Source organism: Cherax quadricarinatus, chromosome 3 (assembly GCF_038502225.1).
Source record: "Cherax quadricarinatus isolate ZL_2023a chromosome 3, ASM3850222v1, whole genome shotgun sequence".
Classification (NCBI taxonomy): domain Eukaryota; kingdom Metazoa; phylum Arthropoda; class Malacostraca; order Decapoda; family Parastacidae; genus Cherax; species Cherax quadricarinatus.
The window spans coordinates 16,082,227-16,108,142 of NC_091294.1; the positions used below are offsets into that span (position 1 = coordinate 16,082,227).

Sequence of the window (25,916 nt, forward strand, 5' to 3'; positions counted from 1 at the left end):
CATACAACAAATCACCAAGAAAATCTCCAAGACTGTAGGTATACTATCAAAGACAAGGTACTACATTCCACAATCAGCTCTCCTGGCACTGTACCATTCACTCATATACCCTTCCTTATCTTACATATGGAATTTGTGCATGGGGATCAACAACATCCAATCACCTAAAACCCCTAATAACCCAGCAAAAGGCAGCAGTAAGAATGATAACAAATTCCCTCTCCTGCCAGCATACTCCACCAATTTTTGAAAGTCTGAATCTGCTCACCATTAAGAACATCCATACTTATTCATGTGCCTACTACATACACAGAACAATACACGCAAATATAAACCCTCCACTCAAACTTTTCCTCACCAACTTAAACAGGACACATGACCACAACACAAGACACAGATCTCTTTTTGATATACCTCGTGTCCATATCACACTGTGTAAAAACTCTATGCACATAAAGGGCCCCAAAATATGGAATTCATTACCAGAAGATATTAAAGTAACCCAATCTGAAAATCAATTTAAGACTCTTCTCAAAAGTCACTTGATCACCCTAGACTTAATGCTAAATACTCAGTACACACTTACTCATCTATGTACTCCCACATCATAACTGAAACAATCACATTGAACCTTTTATCCATTGTTGACAGGAATATAATTGAATCGTTGTTTTCACAAAAAGCATTTTCGAATATAAATATGTCTTTGTATTATACAAATTTTGATTCATTTATAATTAATATTCTACTGTACAACTATGAAATAATTACTATTCTACTGTACAACTATGATATACTCCTTAGTATTAAGCAGACTGTAAGCCAATAATGTTAAGTTGGCCCATAATGCCTAGGCATAATAGAGGCTCTCTTTGCATTGCAACCCACTATTGTAAATACAAAATCTCAATGTACTGTTTGCAAAGACATAAAATAAATAAATAAATAAATAAATAAATAAATAAATAAATAAATAAATAAATAAAATAAATGTCTCAATTCAGACAGTTTCAATTTAGACAAAGAACCAATGAGCAAGAATAGGGTGTTAGTGGTGAAGAGAGACAAAGAAGTGAAAAAACACCAAAAAGACAGGTGCCTGATATATTAACCCTTTCAGGGTCCACAGGCCCTCTCAGAGACTTGTTCGCAGGGTCCCCCAAATTTCAAAAAAAAAAAAAAAATTATTTTATGAAAAGATAGAGAATCTTTTCCCGATCATAATGATACCAAAAGTATGAAATTTGATGGAAAATTTACGGAATTATGCTATTGTGAAGTTAGCGGTATCGACGATGTTTATGCTTCGGCGATTTTGCCCACTTTGAACCCTATTTTCGGCCAATTCCAATGTACTAGTCGACAAAAATCATAACTATTTCGCTAGAACTCCATTTTTCCTATCGAATAAGTACAAGAAACTACCAATTTACCAATTTCAACTATCCAATACAGTGGTCAGAATTTACCAATTTTGCCAATTTCACACAAATTTCAAAAGATGCCAATTTCCAAATAGGATTCAGGATAAACAAGAAAGACATTCCTGGCACTAAAATAACATTTCCTCTGTTCATTAGTCATGTCCCCATGCCCCTCTTACATTTCTTTTGCTTTCCACTTTGAATTTTTATTCTCACAAAAAAAAAAAAAAATAAGATTTACTGTTATGCAGACTACTGCATTAGTGTAGAAATGGTATAAATAATATCGGCGCACTTGTGAAAGAATATCAGACTCACCAGTTGACGTGTATTGGACGCTTAGCATGATTTGTTTACTTTTGAACTTTAGTAAAAATCGAACATTTCAGCTACTTTGAGCTCAATCTCAAGGTACTTTTCATTGTAAAACCAGTCAAAATCATCTCAATTTCTGTAATATGTCTTCCATTCTATACAATGAGACCAGGAAAACTAGAATACAACAATAAATACCATACAAAAATATAGTGCAAAGTCGCTGTTTTAATCCAAAAACACGGTCAAAGCTTTTTTTTCTCATTACGCACTGTGTGCTGCAGGATTTTTTTATACTGCGCACACTGACCACATAGACCCATTCTTTCATATGTAGGCCTATCGGCTTTCTCTCAATAGATTTGAAGGCGCTAGAATTTATGCGTACTAGTACATCATGGACACTGGCGCGTAAGCCGTACTAGTATGGCCGAAACCCTGAAAGGGTTAATGGCGACTCTCCTTCCAAGCAGTAACATACCCCCCTCCTCTTCTCCACCTCTTGCTTCCAGTATGCCATTAGCTCTCCTCTGACAGGTAAGAGGCAGTTAACCCTTTCAGGGTCGGCAGGCCCTCTCCTAAACTTGTTCTCAGGGTAGGAAAAAAAAAAAATTATGAAATGATAGAGAATCTTTTCCCAGTCATAATGATACCAAAGGTATGAAATTTAATGAAAAACTTACGGAATTATGTTCTCACAAAGTTAGCTGTCTCGACGATGTTTACGCATAGCCGATTTTGCCCACTTTGAGCCCTATTTTCGGCCAATTCCTATGTACCAGTTGACAAAAATCATACCTATTTTGCTAGAACTCCATTTTTTCTATTGAATGAGTACAAGAAACTACCCATTTACTGATTTCAACTATCCAATAAAGTGGTCAGAAATTGGCAATTTTGCCAATTTCACAAAAATTTCAAAAGATGCCAATTTCCAAATAAGGTCCAGAATAAATAAGACAGACATTCCTGGCACTAAAATAACATTTCCTCTGTTCATTAGTCACATCCCTAGGCCTGTGTTATATTTCTTTTGCTTTCCACTTTGAATTTTTATTCTCACAAAAAAACAGAAGATTTACTGTTATGCAGACTACTGCATTAGTGTAGGAATGGTATAAATAATATCAGGGCACTTGTGAAAGAATATCAGACTCACCAGTTGACGTGTATTGGACGCATGGCATGATTTGTTTACTCTTGAACTTTGGCAAAAATCGAACATTTCTGCTATTTTGAACTCAATTTCAAGGTACTTTTCATTGTGAAACCAATCAAAATCATCTCAATTTCTGTAATATGCCTTCCATTCTATAAAATGAGACCAGAAAAACTAGAATACAACCATAAATAGTATACAAAAATACACTGCAAATTCGCTGTTTTAAACCAAAAACACGGTCAGTTTTTTTTTCTCATTATGCACTGTGTGCTGCAGGAATTTTTTTATACTGCGCACACCGACCACATAGACCTATTCTTTCATATGTAGGCCTACCAGATTTCTCTCGCTAGATTTGAAGGCGCTAGAATTTATGCGTACTAGTATGGCACCAACCCTGGCGTGCAAGCCATACTAGTACAGCATTAACCCTGAAAGGGTTAGATTTTCATTTACTGTACAGTATTTCAGTTAGCTTCTTTTAGTATTCATTTTTAGTTTTATGTAGTACACAGTACATTTTTAATAAATTATTATATTGTCATTTGGAGTCTGGAATGGATTAATTCTCTCTACATCATTCTTTATAGGAAAAATTGCTTTGGTTATCGTCCATTTTGGTTGTTGAATCGACATCTGAAACCAGGTTCCACTGTATCAGGAGCTTTTCCATGGGGAATTGGAAAAGAATTCTTCCTCCATAAAACATGCGTGTCATAAGAAGCGACTAAAATGCTGGGAACAAGGGGCTAGTAACCTCTTCTCCTGTATAAATTTCTAAATTTACAAAGCTTTTTTTTTTTTTTTTTAGGTCACCCTGCCTCAGTGAGATACAGCCAGTTTGTTGGAAAAAAAAACAAGCTACAACCACTGAAAATTTAAAAACTTTTTTTATTATTATCACACTGGCCGATTCCCACCAAGGCAGGGTGGCCCGAAAAAGAAAAACTTTCACCATCATTCACTCCATCACTGGGACATCATTGCACTGCTGGCCTTGCTACTGGCAAGTCACAGTCGCTCCTCAAGTAGTGTCCCTGCGATCCCCGTTGGGGAGGGGAACCTCTACCTCGCCGATTACCCACATCAAGATCTCAAGATGAGTTACTCCAACAGAGTCAAGATTAAACCTACAAGTGGTTTGATCAACGACTCCACCAAGCTTGCCCTTGTTGTAACTGTCAGGGGCTTGAACATCAAGGTTAACACGATCCTTTCCCTCCAAGAATCCTTCATCATTGTCTGTGAGGATGATGTGGAGGCCGAGAAACTACTGACTGGAACTGCCCTGACTACACTACAAGAATGTGGCTACAGAATCATGTCCTCTCCAGCCTTAAGGGCTAAGAGGACTGTCTTTCTGAAGCGCCTGGACAAGCTGATCACTTCTCAGACCATCGAAGACCTCAAACAATCTGTTGAAGACCAGAACCCTTGGGCCACCGTGGAAAACATTAACAAGATTCCCACGGCCTCTTCAATGCTCAAGATCACCTTTACTGACGTCACAATGGCTTCCCAAGCCATGGCTGAGGGACTAGCCATCTACTATTATTTCATCAACGCCTGCAACATTGAAGCTGAACGTTACCACCACGTCTCTCAATGCTGGACCTGTTTCTCTTACCTCCACTCAACAAAAGACTGCCCTACAAAAGACAAGAAATTCTGTTCCACCTGTTGTAATGAGGGTCACGACTCTAGGACATGCTCTTCCACCGCTACTCTCAAGTGTCTAAACTGCAAGAATAACCACCACACTCTCGCAGAAAAATGTCCTACCCGTCGTGATATCATCAAAAAGAACATAGAAGCAGATCAGAAGAAGTCTCCATTAAGATCACCCACGTATGCAGCTATCACAAAACTGCAGGCCGACACCACCAAACTCCTGAAATCATCCCAGCTCTCCACCACCAGTATCTCCACTCCTGCATGTGACTCAACAAAAATACAGTACTGCTTACTGTATGCTCACATGCACAACATGGCAGCACCAGGCTCCTTCAACACTACCATCAATGAATTCTTCAGACTAAATAACATGCCAGCATTCACCTTCCCAGACTCTCCACCTTCTGCTGACATAATCAAGCTCACCCAAGCACCAGAAAACATTACAACTCCAATAACCACAACACAAGATACAACGCAAGATACATCAACAACAACAACAAACTCCACCGCAGCCACCGACCAATCAGCAGCCTCACCTGATCTACCCGAGACCGCCGCCACCTCTGCCGACCTAAACCTCGAATCTCCATCTCAGTCACCAATTGCAAAAAAAGCTAAATTACATCCACCTGTGAGTCGTCCACAAGAAACTACACACCCACTAGAAACAACGAGAGAAGACCTGAACCTCAAAAATACAGCACCTATCACCCTGTACACATGCAGTCCAGAATTCATCACCGTGCATGCAGGCCAAGCTATATACAGCATAGGAGATGGCCGCATTAAGTACACTGTTGCACCAGGAACCGACCCACATACAATCAACGCCTTACTATAAGACCTAGGCAATGACAAACTGCGCAAGGTAAAACCTGTCATGCTCTCAAAATCAGCATATAGAAGAATTACAAACGGATCAATCACTACGTGGTATGATCGCACATAAGAAGTCACGTGATCACTAGCTGCTGTCTCCTGCCTGCCTCTCGCCTCTCGCCAGTCTCCACCAATCACAAGCCAGTCAACACCTCGCGCTGATGAGATGCACACAGCCGTGCTCCCATTCAAGCTTGCCCGTGTATCCTGACTCTCAAGCTCCTTCCTGCAAATTCCTTCACATTGAGCTCTGCTGCTGGGTTAAGCCCTGGCTCTTTCTCTAAGACTAAGGACACTCCTCTCAAGATCTACTCTTCGTCTGTCCAGTCTTCCCCGTTCACCCCTTCTTGGGGTCTTACCTAGAATCATAGCATAGCATAGCCATCTCCAGGACTCAAGTCCGGCCTGCCGGTTTCCCTGAACCCCTTCATAAATGTTACTTTGCTCACACTCCAACAGCACGTCAAGTATTAAAAACCATTTGTCTCCATTCACTCCTATCAAACACGCTCACGCATGCCTGCTGGAAGTCCAAGCCCCTCGCACACAAAACCTCCTTTACCCCCTCTCTCCAACCTTTCCAAGGCCGACCCCTACCCCGCCTTCCTTCCACTACAGACTGATACACTCTTGAAGTCATTCTGTTTCGCTCCATTCTCTCTACATGTCCAAACCACCTCAACAATCCTTCCTCAGCCCTCTGGACAACAGTTTTAGTAATCCCGCACCTCCTCCTAACTTCCAAACTACAAATTCTCTGCATTATATTCACACCACACATTGCCCTCAGACATGACATCTCCACTGCCTCCAGCCTTCTCTTCGCTGCAACATTCATCACCCATGCTTCACACCCATATAAGAGCGTTGGTAAAACTATACTCTCATACATTCCCCTCTTTGCCTCCAAGGACAAAGTTCTTTGTCTCCACAGACTCCTAAGTGCACCACTCACCCTTTTCCCCTCATCAATTCTATGATTCACCTCATCTTTCATAGACCCATCCACTGACACGTCCACTCCCAAATATCTGAATACATTCACCTCCTCCATACTCTCTCCCTCCAATCTGATATCCAATCTTTCATCACCTAATCTTTTTGTTATCCTCATAACCTTACTCTTTCCTGTATTCACTTTTAATTTTCTTCTTTTGCACACCCTACCAAATTCATCCACCAATCTCTGTAACTTCTCTTCAGAATCTCCCAAGAGCACAGTGTCATCAGCAAAGAGCAAATGTGACAACTCCCACTTTATGTTTGATTATTTATCTTTTAACTCCACGCCTCTTGCCAAGACCCTCGCATTTACTTCTCTTACAACCCCATCTATAAATATATTAAACAACCACGGTGACATCACACATCCTTGTCTAAGGCCTACTTTTACTGGGAAATAATTTCCCTCTTTCCTACATACTCTAACTTGAGCCTCACTATCCTCGTAAAAACTCTTCACTGCTTTCAGTAACCTACCTCCTACACCATACACCTGCAACATCTGCCACATTGCCCCCCTATCCACCCTGTCATACGCCTCTTCCAAATCCATAAATGCCACAAAGACCTCTTTAGCCTTATCTAAATACTGTTCACTTATATGTTTCACTGTAAACACCTGGTCCACACACCCCCTACCTTTCCTAAAGCCTCCTTGTTCATCTGCTATCCTATTCTCCGTCTTACTCTTAATTCTTTCAATAATAACTCTACCATACACTTTACCAGGTATACTCAACAGACTTATCCCCCTATAATTTTTGCACTCTCTTTCGTCCCCTTTGCCTTTATACAAAGGAACTATGCATGCTCTCTGCCAATCCCTAGGTACCTTACCCTCTTCCATACATTTATTAAATAATTGCACCAACCACTCCAAAACTATATCCCCACCTGCTTTTAACATTTCTATCTTTATCCCATCAATCCCGGCTGCCTTACCCCCATTCATTTTACCTACTGCCTCACGAACTAAACACGAAATCACAGCTTCCCTATCTTCATCAACATTTAACAATTCCTCAAAATATTCCCTCCATCTTCCCAATACCTCTAACTCTCCATTTATGGGTCTATGTGGTCAGTGTGTGCAGTATAAAAAAATTCCTGCAGCACACAGTGCATTTATGATCAATTACTGAAGATAAGACAAGACAAGCATAGTTCTGTTCCAACAAGCAATTACTTACAGATTATTACAGTACCAAAAATTATTTTCCTTAGTTGTTTTTAATAAAAAGTACTGATTTGTTATATATGTTTACACATGTGTGGTGAACTCATATTGGTTTGGTAGAGATGAGTTAAGAAATGTAACTTTAATAATTGCACTGGATGACATGGAGGCAGCTTGTATTGTACATATCTATAGTGTGATACTGTTACAGCTGCTTATATAACATCACCAACGATAAAACCGTGGTAAGATAACACTTGCCCTTGATATTATTTGCCATTGACAAAGAACTGTATCCAAGGTTTTCCTTTATTTGGGTAGAATATAACTACTCTGAGAATAATAGGTTCTGAGTTATGAACATCTAAGTTACAAATGCAACTTATTCATAATTTGGAGTTCTTCATGGAAAAACTGTTAGTTTTAGCTGAGTGTGTCTGTTCAAGCCTCCTCAACATACAAAAATATTGTGCTTAAAAAATATCTTAGATTAATTATATAGTATGACAATACTGAGTTCCACTACTTACTGTGCTTGGGATATTGACATCAACACAGCCTGGACAAAACCACTCTTCCACTGGTACTTGAGTGAGGGGAGGGTTAAGACACTCCAGGTGGTACCCCAAGTCGCAGCCATCACACAGCAGAAGCCGCTCCTCCCTATCACACTCATTGCACACCTAGAAAAGGTAACTGGTTACTCCAGGTCACAGTTATTATATAGTTTATAGGTAATATGCTTTGCACATATATAAGTGATGATACAAAAAAGATACTGGAATCAAAGGTATATAATGCCAACAAGTGGATGCATAAGACACATGCAGAACTTGGGTATCTTTATCGATTGTTGTTTCGCCCACCAGGGGGCGATAAATCTAATAAATCTAATGATTAATGGGGAGGGGGGTAAAGGAGGCTTCGAGTGCTAGGGTATTGGACATTCAACAGGCATGTGTGAACGTGTCAGCTAGGAGTGAGTGGAGACAAATGGTTCTTATGGTCTGACTTGCTGCTGATGTGAGCATGGTAACATTTATGAAGGGACTCAGGGAAACTGGTTAGCAAGACTTGAGTACTGGAGTGAGAAGTAAAGTGCCTGTACTCTGAAGAAAGAGTGGGGATGTTGAAAAGAGGGTCAACCAAACTGTGATGTTTGTGTCCTTCTGGCAAGACAGTGATTAAAGGAGTGATAGTGAATGTGTTGTCTTCTTTGTTGGGTCGCCCCTACCTCAGAAGGAGATGGCTGGAGTGTTAAAAAGCTAAAAAGCAAGAAAACTTTTGGTGGGCAAAACTTCTCTCACTAAATATACACAAGTGTTGCACATGTCTTATTCATAAAAAAATTAAATGTGAAATACTGTATAGACTCTGCAAATGAAAAACAGGTCATTATATGGTTAAAAGAAAACAATATCAATGTTATCCAGCAGCCAGGAAACAGCACTAACATGAATTTCATCAAAAACTTTTGAAATGAACTGAAAGCAAAGTTCCATTCCAAACACACATCATCTGTACCTTGCCTAACTGCCTGTAATTGGTAATCAAATTACGTACATGGAAACATGACCAAATGTTAAAAATTTTTTTTTATATTTATTTTTTATTATCACACCGGCCGATTCCCACCAAGGCAGGGTGGCCCGAAAAAGAAAAACTTTCACCATCATTCACTCCATCACTGTCTTGCCAGAAGGGTGCTTTACACTACAGTTTTTAAACTGCAACATTAACACCCCTCCTTCAGAGTGCAGGCACTGTACTTCCCATCTCCAGGACTCAAGTCCGGCCTGCCGGTTTCCCTGAATCCCTTCATAAATGTTACTTTGCTCACACTCCAACAGCACATCAAGTATTAAAAACCATTTGTCTCCATTCACTCCTATCAAACACGCTCACGCATGCCTGCTGGAAGTCCAAGCCCCTCGCACACAAAACCTCCTTTACCCCCTCCCTCCAACCCTTCCTAGGCCGACCCCTACCCCGCCTTCCTTCCACTACAGACTGATACACTCTTGAAGTCATTCTATTTCGCTCCATTCTCTCTACATGTCCGAACCACCTCAACAACCCTTCCTCAGCCCTCTGGACAACAGTTTTGGTAATCCCGCACCTCCTCCTAACTTCCAAACTACGAATTCTCTGCATTATATTCACACCACACATTGCCCTCAGACATGACATCTCCACTGCCTCCAGCCTTCTCCTCGCTGCAACATTCATCACCCACGCTTCACACCCATATAAGAGCGTTGGTAAAACTATACTCTCATACATTCCCCTCTTTGCCTCCAAGGACAAAGTTCTCTGTCTCCACAGACTCCTAAGTGCACCACTCACTCTTTTTCCCTCATCAATTCTATGATTCACCTCATCTTTCATAGACCCATCCGCTGACACGTCCACTCCCAAATATCTGAATACGTTCACCTCCTCCATACTCTCTCCCTCCAATCTGATATTCAATCTTTCATCACCTAATCTTTTTGTTATCCTCATAACCTTACTCTTTCCTGTATTCACCTTTAATTTTCTTCTTTTGCACATCCTACCAAATTCATCCACCAATCTCTGCAACTTCTCTTCAGAATCTCCCAAGAGCACAGTGTCATCAGCAAAGAGCAGCTGTGACAACTCCCACTTTGTGTGTGATTCTTTATCTTTTAACTCCACGCCTCTTGCCAAGACCCTCGCATTTACTTCTCTTACAACCCCATCTATAAATATATTAAACAACCACGGTGACATCACACATCCTTGTCTAAGGCCTACTTTTACTGGGAAAAAATTTCCCTCTTTCCTACATACTCTAACTTGAGCCTCACTATCCTCGTAAAAACTCTTCACTGCTTTCAGTAACCTACCTCCTACACCATACACTTGCAACATCTGCCACATTGCCCCCCTATCCACCCTGTCATACGCCTTTTCCAAATCCATAAATGCCACAAAGACCTCTTTAGCCTTATCTAAATACTGTTCACTTATATGTTTCACTGTAAACACCTGGTCCACACACCCCCTACCTTTCCTAAAGCCTCCTTGTTCATCTGCTATCCTATTCTCCGTCTTACTCTTAATTCTTTCAATTATAACTCTACCATACACTTTACCAGGTACACTCAACAGACTTATCCCCCTATAATTTTTGCACTCTCTTTTATCCCCTTTGCCTTTATACAAAGGAACTATGCATGCTCTCTGCCAATCCCTAGGTACCTTACCCTCTTCCATACATTTATTAAATAATTGCACCAACCACTCCAAAACTATATCCCCACCTGCTTTTAACATTTCTATCTTTATCCCATCAATCCCGGCTGCCTTACCCCCTTTCATTTTACCTACTGCCTCACGAACTTCCCCCACACTCACAACTGGCTCTTCCTCACTCCTACAAGATGTTATTCCTCCTTGCCCTATACACGAAATCACAGCTTCCCTATCTTCATCAACATTTAACAATTCCTCAAAATATTCCTTCCATCTTCCCAATACCTCTAACTCTCCATTTAATAACTCTCCTCTCCTATTTTTAACTGACAAATCCATTTGTTCTCTAGGCTTTCTTAACTTGTTAATCTCACTCCAAAACTTTTTCTTATTTTCAACAAAATTTGTTGATAACATCTCACCCACTCTCTCATTTGCTCTCTTTTTACATTGCTTCACCACTCTCTTAACTTCTCTCTTTTTCTCCATATACTCTTCCCTCCTTGCATCACTTCTACTTTGTAAAAACTTCTCATATGCTAACTTTTTCTCCCTTACTACTCTCTTTACATCATCATTCCACCAATCGCTCCTCTTCCCTCCTGCACCCACTTTCCTGTAACCACAAACTTCTGCTGAACACTCTAACACTACATTTTTAAACCTACCCCATACCTCTTCGACCCCATTGCCTATGCTCTCATTAGCCCATCTATCCTCCAATAGCTGTTTATATCTTACCCTAACTGCCTCCTCTTTTAGTTTATAAACCTTCACCTCTCTCTTCCCTGATGCTTCTATTCTCCTTGTATCCCATCTACCTTTTACTCTCAGTGTAGCTACAACTAGAAAGTGATCTGATATATCTGTGGCCCCTCTATAAACATGTACATCCTGAAGTCTACTCAACAGTCTTTTATCTACTAATACATAATCCAACAAACAACTGTCATTTCGCCCTACATCATATCGTGTATACTTATTTATCCTCTTTTTCTTAAAATATGTATTACCTATAACTAAACCCCTTTCTATACAAAGTTCAATCAAAGGGCTCCCATTATCATTTACACCTGGCACCCCAAACTTACCTACCACACCCTCTCTAAAAGTTTCTCCTACTTTAGCATTCAAGTCCCCTACCACAATTACTCTCTCACTTGGTTCAAAGGCTCCTATACATTCACTTAACATCTCCCAAAATCTCTCTCTCTCCTCTGCATTCCTCTCTTCTCCAGGTGCATACACGCTTATTATGACCCACTTCTCGCATCCAACCTTTACTTTAATCCACATAATTCTTGAATTTACACATTCATATTCTCTTTTCTCCTTCCATAACTGATCATTTAACATTACTGCTACCCCTTCCTTTGCTCTAACTCTCTCAGATACTCCAGATTTAATCCCATTTATTTCCCCCCACTGAAACTCTCCTACCCCCTTCAGCTTTGTTTCGCTTAGGGCCAGGACATCCAACTTCTTTTCATTCATAACATCAGCAATCATCTGTTTCTTGTCATCCGCACTACATCCACGCACATTTAAGCAACCCAGTTTTATAAAGTTTTTCTTCTTCTCTTTTTTAGTAATTGTATACAGGAGAAGGGGTTACTAGCCCATTGCTCCCGGCATTTTAGTCGCCTCATACGACACGCATGGCTTACGGAGGAAAGATTCTTTTCCACTTCCCCATGGACAATAGAAGAAATAAAAAAGAACAAGAGCTATTTAGAAAAAGGAGAAAAACCTAGATGTATGTATATATATATATGCATGTGCGTGTCTGTGAAGTGTGACCAAAGTGTAAGTAGGAGTAGCAAGATATCCCTGTTATCTTAGCGTGTTTATGAGGCAGAAAAAGAAAATGTTAAAAAGTAAACTAAAATTTACTTTTTTAAACTTTATCTTCTTACTAGAGTGGCTTAACATAATTTGAGGAATATATATACAACTTTTGCCAAAATAATGTTGAGTATTGATTTGCTTATAAATACAGTGGCCCCTCCCTTTCCGTTGATCTTCGTTATCGCCGATTTCTGTTTTCCCCGACTTTTTTCGTCAAAATGACGGTTCCATTTTCATTCATGGTACGGAACCTGTCCAGTGCCCAGGGCGCAGACAAAGCCGCCTCCCACACGCATTCTCAGGCAGTGTCGCATTGCTTCTCAGTGAGTGAACATATCCTGCCAGTCATACAAAACATATCGTAATAATCCATTTTTTGGGCACTTGTTTATTGTGTGTGGCTGCTAAATAGGCCACCATGGCCCCAAAAAAGCTCCTAGAGCCAGTCCTTTGATAAACAAAGCGAGGAACACTGCAGAAATGAAAAAGAAATCATACAAAAATACGATAGTCGTACAGTGGACCCTCGACCAACGCTGGCATCGTCTAACGTTAAATCCGACTAGTGATACATTTTAACGCAAAAATTTTGCCTCGACTAGCGCTAAAAAACTCGACCAACGAGATTCGTTCCGTCCGAGACGCGTCCACTTGTGGCCAGTGTTTACAAGCCAGCCAGCCACCGCAGTCCCATCCAAACATACAATCGGAACATTTCATATTATCACAGCATTTTTAATGATTGCACCTGCAAAATAAGTCACCATGGGCCCCAAGAAAGCTTTTAGTGCCAACCCTACAGCAAAAAGGGTGAGAATTACTATGGATATGAAGAAAGAGATCATTGCTAAGTATGAAAGTGGAGTGCTTGTCTCCGAGCTGGCCAGGTTGTACACAAAACCCCAATCAACCATCGCTACTATTGTGGGCAAGAAAACAGCAATCAAGGAAGCTGTTTTTGTCAAAGGTGCAACTATGTTTTCGAAACTGAGATCGCAAGTGATAGAAGATGTTGAGAGACTGTTATTGGTGTGGATAAACGAAAAAAGATAGCAGGAGATAGCATCTCTCGAGCGATCATATGTGAAAAGGCTAGGAAGTTGCATGACGATTTAATTAGAAAAATGCCTGCAACTAGTGATGATGTGAGTGAATTTAAGGCCAGCAAAGGTTGGTTTGAGAGATTTAAGAAGCGTAGTGGCATACATAGTGTGATAAGGCATGGTGAGGCTGCCAGTTTGGACCAAAAAGCAACTGAAAAATATGTGCAGGAATTCAAGGAGTACATAGACAGTGAAGAATTGAAACCTCAACAAGTGTTTAATTGTGACGAAACAGGCCTGTTTTGGAAGAAAATGCCAAGCAGGACCTACATTACTCAGGAGGAAAAGGCACTCCCAGGATATAAGCCTATGAAAGACAGGCTTACTCTGTTGATGTGTGCTAATGCTAGTGGTGATTGCAAAGTGAAGCCTTTATTGGTGTATCACTCTGAAATTCCCAGAGTGTTCAGGAAAAACAATGTCCTCAAGGACTTGACACCTCAAGTCCTAATAGAAGGGGATTCCCCTTCTAAACACTAACACCATCCACACTCTCCCCTCCTCCCATCCCATCAATCATCACCAGATCTTCATTAAAGGTAAGTGTCAATTATCTATTGTTATTAATCTATTGTTACTGTTGTTACTGTAATTATTCTATTGCATTAAACTTAATATTTCATGTGGTAAAATTTTTGTTTTCATACTTATGAGTGTCTTGCACGGATTAATTTGATTTCCATTATTTCTTATGGGGAAAATTAACTCGACTAACGATAATTTTGACTAAAGATGAGCCCTCAGGAACGGATTAATATTGCTGGTCGAGGGTCCACTGTATACACAATGCTGAACTCGGCAGGATGTACAGGTAGGCACCATCAACCATCAGCTCCATTGTGGAGAAGAGAAAAGAAATCGTGGAAGCTGATGTTGCGAAAGGGGTGAATGCAATAACAAAACAGAGATCCCAAACAATTGAAGATGTGGAGAAATTATTGTTGGTGTAGATCACAGAGAAACAGTTAGCAGGAGATAGTGTTGTGCAGTTGATAATTTGTGAAAAGGCAAGGCAGCTGCATGACAATCTCATAAAGAAAATGCCTGCAACAAGTGCTGATGTTGGTGAATTTAAGGCCAGCAAAGGCTGGTTTGAAAAATTCAAGAAGCGAAGTGGATTACACAGTGTTGTAATGCATGGTGAGAGGTGCCAGTTCAGACAAACATGCAGATGAAAAATTTGTGCAGGAATTCAAAGACTATGTACAGGATGAAAAATTCCAACCCCAACAAGTGTTCAATTGTGACAAAACAGGCCTGTTTTGGAAGAAAATGCTAAATAGGACCTACATCACGCAGGACGGTAGTGACGGAAGCGGGCAGTGGCAGCGGCTTCCAAGCTCCTTACTTTACTCCAACAACCAGAGCCTACCAATGCTCCTATGATCACCTAGTTGCAAGCAAAACTGCACTAACCAATGCAGCACCCAGAATGACCCAAGATTACCAACAGTGAAACCTACAAAGCAAATATATTGATGATCAAAGGAAGACTGCCCCTCAAACCCAAAGCACCACCCCCCTGCCAGATGAAAACATACCCGAAGCTTAGTATAAATATAGTTTCTCCTTAATTACAACAACTTTTACTACTCCTGTATTACTATGAAGTGTAATCTCAGAGGAAACAGCACCAAGACCAGCAAGAAAACACCAAAAAATCGACTATTCAACTTGTCTACTCAGGATGCCAACTCCTCTACCACCCCTCTCACCACTGCCCAAGGTGACATAACAACAATAACACCAAACATGACTGCCCCCCCTCACTCTCCTCTTTCCTCTCCACATTCAGCCTACCAGGCAGTCTCTCAGGTGTGACCAATGATCCAGACACCCTTAAGTCATACATCTACATCTTAATTATAGAAAATATGAATCTTCGGGAAATGCTAACTAAACAAGACACCAGGATGACACACCCTGAGAACAAAATCCTCAGTCTTGAACACAATTTATCACCATCTGGAATGACTAACTTTGCCAAAACCCTCCAAACAGTCATAGATAGCCACACAGAACAAATAACATCTCTTAATACAAAGGTTGAGGAAGCTGTGAAAGAGTGGAACAACAACTTGGATAACCAGTTCAGTGACTACTTTGCACTCCAAGATGATAAAACTGAGCAAGAAAAATTATCAGATGCAGTAATAGTTAGCAGTCCTCATTTTCCCAGTGATATAAACCAAGCAAACAGTAAAGAAATTACTCTCCAGATCATAGGTGATCAAACAAGGGTTACTGTATCAGTGACAGAAATAAAAGAAGCTAGGTTACTAGGATCTCATGGTAGAGAAAGTGTTATGCTTAGATTCCACTCACATGACAAGAAAAAAGACCTAATCAGCACATCTATTAACCCTTTGATTGTCGCAACCCCAAATCCTGAGGTGTCTCCTGGTGTCGCAAAATATTTGAAAAAAAAAAAAAAAAAAAAAAAAAAAAAAAAAAAAAAAAAAAAAAAATTCTTATGAAATAATAAGAGAATCTTTTCCCGATGATAATCACACCAAAAGTACGAAATTTGATGGAAAACTTACGGAATTACGCTCTCGCGAAGTTAGCAACCTCGGCGATATTTCCGAATCGGCAATTTTGTCCACTTTGAGCCCTATTTTTGGCTAATTCCACTGTTCCAGTTGACCAAACTCATAGCTATTTCTTAAGAACTCCATTTGTTCTATCAATTGAGTACAAGAAACTGCACATTTACCAATTTCAACTACCCAATAAAGTGGTCAGAAATTGGCAAGTTGGCCAATTTCACGCAAATTAAAAAATATGCAAATTTCAAAATAAGAATTAATGAAAATACAATTAATCCGTTCCAAACAAAAATATTCACAAAAAAATAATTTTTTTAACAATTATGTAAGTATTACATACCTTTACTGAAGGCTAATACTGGCTTCTGGAAGATAGGGAGGAGGAAAGAGGGAGGAGTTAGTGTTTGGAACGGGAATCCCCCCCTATAAATACTTTAGGTAGCAAAGCCTTCTCTGGGGTTACTTCCCTTCTCTGTCTTTTATTGCCACTAGGACCAGCTTGAGAGTCACTGGACCTGTCTCACAAAATAACTGTCCAGAGTGCTCTGTTTCTGGCGACTCTAAGATTTCCCTGAAGTGGGACAGGGTTTAGTCACTAAACATATTGCAGATTTGGCTTGTTTCAGCTTTGTCAGGGTGGTGTTTCTCTACAAAAGCTTGCACAGTAGTCCACATTGCACACACCTCTTTAATCTCTGAAGAAGGAACTTCCTTCACCCCCTCTTCCACCTCCTCTGAAGCAAGTTCCTCTGCTGCAGTCTGCTGCTGTTCGAGATGAAGCTCTTGCAGCTCTTCAGTGGTTAGCTCATCCCTGTAGTCCTCCACCAACTCTTCCACATCCTCGCCACTCACCTCCAACCCCAGGGACTTCCCCACTGCCACAATAGAGTCCACAGGGACGGCAGTGTCAGGGTCAGCCTCAAACCCTTCAAAAACCCTCTCTTGAACACACACTGGCCACAGTTTTCTCCAGAGTTCAAAGTTCTGGAAGTCACTCCCTTCCAAGCCTTACCTATAAGGCTTATGCAATGGAGGATAGTGAAGTGATTCCTCCAGAACTCTCTTAGGGTACAACTGAGTGTCCGAGGTCACTTCAAAGAACTTTTGAAACACTGTTTTTGTGTAGAGTTTTTTGAAGTTAGAAATGACCTGCTGGTCCATGAGCTGGAGGAGAGGAGTGGTGTTAGCGGGCAAGAACTTCACTGTGATGAAACTGAAGTCCCTAAACACTTGGTCTTGCAAGTCTGGAGGATGTGCAGGAGCATTGTTCAGTACCAGGAGGCACTTGAGTGGCAATTTCTTTTCCAGGAGGTATTTTTTCACACTTGGGCCAAACACATCATTAAAAACATAAGAACATAAGAAAGAAGAAGCACTGCAACAGGCCTACTGATCCATGCGGAGCAGGTCCATGTCCCCTCCCCCCCGGATTAGCCCAATGACCCACCCCACCCAGATTAGCCCAATGACACCCCCCCCCCAGATTAGCCCAATGACCCACCCACTCTGGTCACCTCCAATCAAGGAAGGAGCACGGCACCAGACCCAGCAGCACAAGCTAGTCAGGTCCAACTCACACCCACCCACACCCACTCATGTATTTTTTTATTTTATTATCACACTGGCCGATTCCCACCAAGGCAGGGTGGCCCGAAAAGAAAAACTTTCACCATCATTCACTCCATCACTGTCTTGTCAGAAGGGTGCTTTACACTACAGTTTTTAAACTGCAACATTAACACCCCTCCTTCAGAGTGCAGGCACTGTACTTCCCATCTCCAGGAATCAAGTCCGGCCTGCCGGTTTCCCTGAACCCCTTCATAAATGTTACTTTGCTCACACTCCAACAGCACGTCAAGTATTAAAAACCATTCGTCTCCATTCACTCCTATCAAACACACTCACGCACACCTGCTGGAAGTCCAAGCCCCTCGCACACAAAACCTCCTTTACCCCCCCCCTCCAACCTTTCCTAGGCCGACCCCTACCCCGCCTTCCTTCCACTGCAGACTGATACACTCTTGAAGTCATTCTGTTTCGCTCCATTCTCTCTACATGTCCGAACCACCTGAACAACCCTTCCTCAGCCCTCTGGACAACAGTTTTGATAATCCCGCACCTCCTCCTAACGTCCAAACTACGAATTCTCTGCATTATATTCACACCACACATTGCCCTCAGACATGACATCTCCACTACCTCCAGCCTTCTCCTCGCTGCAACATTCATCACCCACGCTTCACACCCATATAAGAGCGTTGGTAAAACTATACTCTCATACATTCCCCTCTTTGCCTCCAAGGACAAAGTTCTTTGTCTCCACAGACTCCTAAGTGCACCACTCACCCTTTTCCCCTCATCAATTCTATGATTCACCTCATCCTTCATAGACCCATCTGCTGACACGTCCACTCCCAAATATCTGAATACATTTACCTCCTCCATACTCTCTCCCTCCAATCTGATATCCAATCTTTCATCACCTAATATTTTTGTTATCCTCATAACCTTACTCTTTCCTGTATTCACTTTTAATTTTCTTCTTTTGCACACCCTACCAAATTCATCCACCAATCTCTGCAACTTCTCTTCAGAATCTCCCAAGAGCACAGTGTCATCAGCAAAGAGCAACTGTGACAACTCCCACTTTATGTTTGATTATTTATCTTTTAACTCCACGCCTCTTGTCAAGACCCTCGCATTTACTTCTCTTACAACCCCATCTATAAATATATTAAACAACCACGGTGACATCACACATCTTTGTCTAAGGCCTACTTTTACTGGGAAATAATTTCCCTCTTTCCTACATACTCTAACTTGAGCCTCACTATCCTCGTAAAAACTCTTCACTGCTTTCAGTAACCTACCTCCTACACCATACACCTGCAACATCTGCCACATTGCCCCCCTATCCACCCTGTCATATGCCTTTTCCAAATCCATAAATGCCACAAAGACCTCTTTAGCCTTATCTAAATACTGTTCACTTATATGTTTCACTGTAAACACCTGGTCCACACACCCCCTATGTTTCCTAAAGCCTCCTTGTTCATCTGCTATCCTATTCTCTGTCTTACTCTTAATTCTTTCAATAATAACTCTACCATACACTTTACCAGGTATACTCAACAAACTTATCCCCCTATAATTTTTGCACTCTCTTTTGTCCCCTTTGCCTTTATACAAAGGAACTATGCATGCTCTCTGCCAATCCCTAGGTACCTTACCCTCTTCCATACATTTATTAAATAATTGCACCAACCACTCCAAAACTATATCCCCACCTGCTTTTAACATTTCTATCTTTATCCCATCAATCCCAGCTGCCTTACCCCCTTTCATTTTACCTACTGCCTCACGAACTTCCCCCACACTCACAACTGGCTCTTCCTCACTCCTACAAGATGTTATTCCTCCTTGCCCTATACACGAAATCACAGCTTCCCTATCTTCATCAACATTTAACAATTCCTTAAAATATTCCCTCCATCTTCCCAATACATCTAACTCTCCATTTAATAACTCTCCTCTCCTATTTTTAACTGACAAATCCATTTGTTCTCTAGGCTTCCTTAGCTTGTTAATCTCACTCCAAAACTTTTTCTTATTTTCAACAAAATTTGTTGATAACATCTCACCCACGCTCTCATTTGCTCTCTTTTTACATTGCTTCACCACTCTCTTAACCTCTCTCTTTTTCTCCATATACTCTTCCCTCCTTGCATCACTTCTACTTTGTAAAAACTTCTCATATGCTAACTTTTTCTCCCTTACTACTCTCTTTACATCATCATTCCACCAATCGCTCCTCTTCCCTCCCGCACCCACTTTCCTGTAACCACAAACTTCTGCTGAACACTCTAACACTACATTTTTAAACCTACCCCATACCTCTTCGACCCCATTGCCTATGCTCTCATTAGCCCATCTATCCTCCAATAGCTGTTTATATCTTTCCCTAACTGCCTCCTCTTTTAGTTTATAAACCTTCACCTCTCTCTTACCTGATGCTTCTATTCTCCTTGTATCCCATCTACCTTTTACTCTCAGTGTAGCTACAACTAGAAAGTGATCTGATATATCTGTGGCCCCTCTATAAACATGTACATCCTGAAGTCTACTCAACAGTCTTTTATCTACCAATACATAATCCAACAAACTACTGTCATTTCGCCCTACATCATATCTTGTATACTTATTTATCCTCTTTTTCTTAAAATATGTATTACCTATAATTAAACCCCTTTCTATACAAAGTTCAATCAAAGGGCTCCCATTATCATTTACACCTGGCACCCCAAACTTACCTACCACACCCTCTCTAAAAGTTTCTCCTACTTTAGCATTCAGGTTCCCTACCACAATTACTCTCTCACTTGGTTCAAAGGCTCCTATACATTCACTTAACATCTCCCAAAATCTCTCTCTCTCCTCTGCATTCCTCTCTTCTCCAGGTGCATACACGCTTATTATGACCCACTTCTCGCATCCAACTTTTACTTTAATCCACATAATTCTAGCATTTACACAATCATATTCTCTTTTCTCCTTCCATAACTGATCATTCAGCAATACTGCTACCCCTTCTTTTGCTCTAACTCTCTCAGATACTCCAGATTTAATCCCATTTATTTCCCCCCACCAAAACTCCCCTACCCCCTTCAGCTTTGTTTCGCTTAGGGCCAGGACATCCAACTTCTTTTCATTCATAACATCAGCAATCATCTATTTCTTGTCATCCGCGCTACATCCACACACATTCAAGCAGCCCATGTATTTATCTAACCTATTTTTAAGACTACACAATGTTTTAGCCTGAATAACTGTACTCGGGAGCTTGTTCCACTCACCCACAACTCTATTACCAAACCAGTGCTTTCCTATATCATTCCTGAATCTGAATTTTTCCAACATGAAACCATTGCTGCAAGTCCTGTCTTGGCTGGAAATTTTCAGCACGCTATTTACATCCCCTTTATTTATTCCTGTTTTCCATTTATACACCTCGATCATATCTCCCCTAATTCTACGCCTTTCGAGAGTGTGCAGATTCAGGGCCCTCAGTCTATCATCATGGGGAAGATTTCTGATACATGGGATCATCTTTGTCATCCTCCTCTGTACGTTTTCCAGAGCATTTACATCCATTCTGTAATATGGTGACCAGAACTGAGCAGTATAGTCTAAATGAGGCCTAACCAAGGATATATAGAGTTGAAGAACAACCTGAGGACTTCTATTATTTATACTTCTAGATATGAAGCCAAGAATTCTGTTAGCTTTATTGCAAACACTAATGCACTGTTGTCTTGGTTTTAGATTACTGCTAACCAGAACTCCTAAATCCTTTTTGCAATCAGTAGTATTAAGATCTACATTATTTAGTTTATATGTCGCATGGTTATTTACCTGTCCAACATTTAGAACATTGCATTTGTCAATATTAAACTGCATCTGCCACTTCTCCAACCATTGCATCAGTCTATTCAAATCATCATGGAGTGCTCTGTGTCCTCATTAGAATGAACTGGACGGCCTATTTTGGTGTCATCAGCAAATTTTCTTATGTCGCTATTTATTCCCTCATCTATGTTGTTTATGTAAACTGTGAACAACAACGGGCCCAACACTGACCCCTGAGGAACACCGCTTGTGACATGCCTCCATTCTGATTTCTCCCCATTTATGGGGATGTAAATAACGTGCTGAAAATATCTAGCCTATACAGGGCTCGTAGCAATGGTTTTAAGTTGGAAAAATTCAGATTCAGGAAGGATATAGGAAAGCACTGGTTTGGTAATAGAGTTGTAGATGAGTGGAACAAACTCCCAAGTACAGTTATTGAGGCTAAAACGTTGTGTAGTTTTAAAAATAGGTTACATAAATACATGAGTGGGTGTGGGTGGGTGTGAGTTGGACCTGATTAGCTTGTGCTACTAGGTCAGTTGTTGTGTTCCTTCCTTAAGTGAATGTGACCTGCCCTGACTAGGTTGGGGCATTGGCTTAAGCCGGTAGGAGACTTGGACCTGCCTCGCATGGGCCAGCAGGCCTGCTGCAGTGTTCCTTCTTTCTTATGTTCTTATGCAAACTCTCTGCTGCCTATTTGTCAGCCATGCCTCTACCCTGGAAAAAATTTCTCCTCCTATTCCGTGTTCTTTAAGTTTCCTCAATAGCCTCTGGTGTGGAATTCTATCGAAAGCCTTACTGAAGTCCATATACACAATATCATATTCATTACCATGATCTACCTCCTCAAACACCTTAGTGAAAAAAGTTAGTAAATTTGTAAGACAGGAACGTCCCTTTGTAAAACCGTGTTGAGATTCATTAATCATTCTGTGCCTATCAAGATGGCTACGAATTGCTTTGGCAATTATTGATTCCATAAATTTTCCCACTATGGAGGTAAGGCTTATTGGTCTATAGTTTGAAGCCAAGGACCTGTCACCTGCCTTGTAAATAGGTATTACATTTGCCATTTTCCACTTGTCATGCACTATGCCAGTTTGTAGTGATATGTTAAAAAGATTAGCCAAAGGTATGCTAAGTTCCTCTTTACATTCCTTTAACACCCTTGCAAACAGTTCATCAGGGCCTGGGGATTTGTTAGGTTTCAGTTTCTCTATTTGTCTGAGGACCACGTCACTAGTTACCGCAATCGTGCATAGTTTATTATCATCCTGTTCTACATAATCTATTATTACTGGAATATCGCTAGTATTTTCCTGGGTGAAAACCAAGAGGAAGTAGGTATTGAGAATTTCACACATATCCTTATCACTGTCAGTGATCTGGCCAGAGTTACTCTTAAGTGGGCCAATCTTGTCCCTAATCTTACTTCTGTATACCTGAAAGAACCCTTTTGGGTTAGTCTTTGAATCCCTTGCCTCATAATCCCTTTTTGCTTTTCTTATTCCTTTCTTTATTTCTCTCTTTAATTGAATATATTGATTTCTTAACTGCCCATCCCCTCTTTTGATATGCCTATATATGCCTCTCTTTTGACCAATGAGATGTTTTAATCTATTGTTCATCCATTTGGGATCATTTTTGTTAGATCTAATTTCCCTACTCGGAACAAATGTTGTCTGGGCCGCTAGAACTATGCTCTGAAAAACGTCATATTGGCAACCAAGATCACCTACCTGACCCATAGTCAGGACATCCAAATTTAGCCCACCCAGGTAATTTTTCAGTCCCATGGCCACTCTTTGAAAACCCGCCTTGTGACCCATGCCTTATGATTAGCTTTCCACATCACACACAATCAATTCTTCATGACATTGTTTTTCTTGAACACTCTGGGATTTTCTGAGTGATACACCAGTAAAGGCTTCACTTTCAAATCCCCACTAGCACTACCACACAACAAAAGAGTAAGCCTGTCTTTCACAGGCTTGTGTCCTGGCATTGCCTTTTCCTCCTGGGTAATGTAGGTCCTGTTTGGCATTTTCTTCCAAAACAGGCCTGTTTCGTCACAATTGAACACTTGTTGAGGTTTGAATGCTTCAGCCTTTACATAGTCCTGGAACTCATGAACATACAGTGGAACCTCTACTTGTAAGCGCATCTACGTGCTAGTTTTTCCAAATATGAGCAGCTGATCGGTCAATTTTTTTGCTTCCATACGCGAGCGAAATTACCATAAGGGAGAGGGACTCAAAGAAGGTGCCTTGACACTAGTGAGGGGCTATTGCTCTTGATCTAGGGAATTGGATCTCATTTGCTTGTTGGACTATCTCATTGAAGCTTGAGCAATGTATGAGGGAAAGATGCTTCTTATTGTACACCAAAAATGAAAGAAATCGGACCATAAATAATGGCGTTCACTTCTCAGCAATTAGCCGCCATTTAGCGGTATTTTCGTATGGCTTTTATGGGTGTATTCTCGTTTTTTTTGGTCTCATTTGATATAATGGAAGATATATTACAGAAATAGATATGATTTTGATTGGTTTCATGACGAGAAGTACCTTGAAAATGAGCTCAAAGTAGAAGAAATGTTCTATATTTGCCAATGTTCAAGAGTAAACAAATGATGTCACCTCCATTCCAATTTGCAGTCATGAATGGATTGACATTATTTATACAATTATTGCAATGATGCAGTAGTCTGCATAACAGTAAATCCTCTCTTTTTTGTGTGAATAAAAATTCCAAATTATTTATATTGCAATAATAATAATAATAATAATAATCATAATAATAATCATAATAATAATAATAATACATATAATAATGATGGTAATATTAATAATGGCAATAATAATAATTATAATATGTATAATAATAATACATGCATAATAATAATGTACTATACAACAATAATTATAATAACAGACATCTTCAAAAGTCTGTCACTAGATGGCAGTGTTTACCACAACAATGCTGGAGTGATTATGGCTGCCTTCACTTGTCACATAATGACATATTTCATTAATTCTAGAGTTTACATCAGGTTTCTATGTTATTTATATTGTTTATTATGTCATATTAAATGAATATTGATAGATAAATAAACCGTAGAGTTGATGATAAAGAAATATTCAAGGAGTATTTTGTCCTTTTTCAAGATAAACTCTCATCGGCCGCCGATGCCACCACATATATAATGACATATTTTATTCATGGAATGGATTAAACTCATTAGTGGAGGTTCCACTGTACTTTTCAGCTGCACATTTGTCAGAACTTGCAGCCTCACCATGCCTTACAACACTGTGTATGCCACTACACTTCTTAAATCTATCAAACCATCCTTTGCTGGCCCTAAATTCACAAGCTGCAGCACTTGTTCCAGGCATTTTCTTTGCAAGATCTTCATGCAACTGCTTTGCCTTCTCACAAATGATCGACTCCACAACACTGTCTCCCACTAATTCTTTTTCCTTAATCCACAATAATAATAACTTTTCCATCTCTTCCATTATTGGTGGCCTTTGTTTAGTTAGAAAAGTTACTCCTTTTGCAGCATTAGCGTCTTTGATTTGTTCTTTGTTTGCCAGGATGGATGTAACTGTTGATTTATTCTTGCTGTACATCCTGGCAAGTTCCATCACCTTCATACCACTCTCAAACTTTTCTATCACTTTACGCTTAAATTCCATGGTGGGTCTCACTTTCTTTACCACAGGAACTTTACTAGGAACTTTCTTTGGAGCCATCTATACTTATTTCTCAGTTGCACTGCAAGAAAAACCACTAAAAACAATGGTAAACAAGTGAAATGTTTGGATGTATGAGCAGCTTCCTCAGCCACCAAGAGGCAAAGCCAAACTGAAGCACAAGCTGCCTCAGCCGGTGGATGGACGTGTCCAAAACGGCCGATAACTGGGCACCGAAAAACCCGCCGATAACCGAGTTGGCCGATAACCAAACCGGCCGATAACCAGGGGTCCACTGTAAACATAAACAAGTGTCTAACCAAAAAATGGCAGAACCTCCTCCATAGAGTTAGAAAACTTAAGTGGGAGAATACTGACAAAATCCACCAATGCTTCACAAGGGATGGGAAAATTCTAGTGAAGAAAACTAACGTAGGCCAACTGTATACTATCA

General features: G+C 40.4%; 1 protein-coding gene across 4 annotated transcripts in view; it reads right to left on the bottom strand.

The window, feature by feature from the left end:
• The window catches only part of LOC128706570 (uncharacterized), a 273,076-nt gene that overhangs the window by 164,179 nt on the left and 82,981 nt on the right, over positions 1–25,916 (bottom strand). For all 4 annotated transcript variants that reach the window (XM_053801503.2, XM_070090311.1, XM_070090316.1 and 1 more), the window contains one exon: positions 8,167–8,319. In XM_053801503.2, the coding sequence (XP_053657478.1) occupies positions 8,167–8,319 (153 nt within the window). The remainder of the gene's footprint in view (positions 1–8,166; positions 8,320–25,916) is intronic.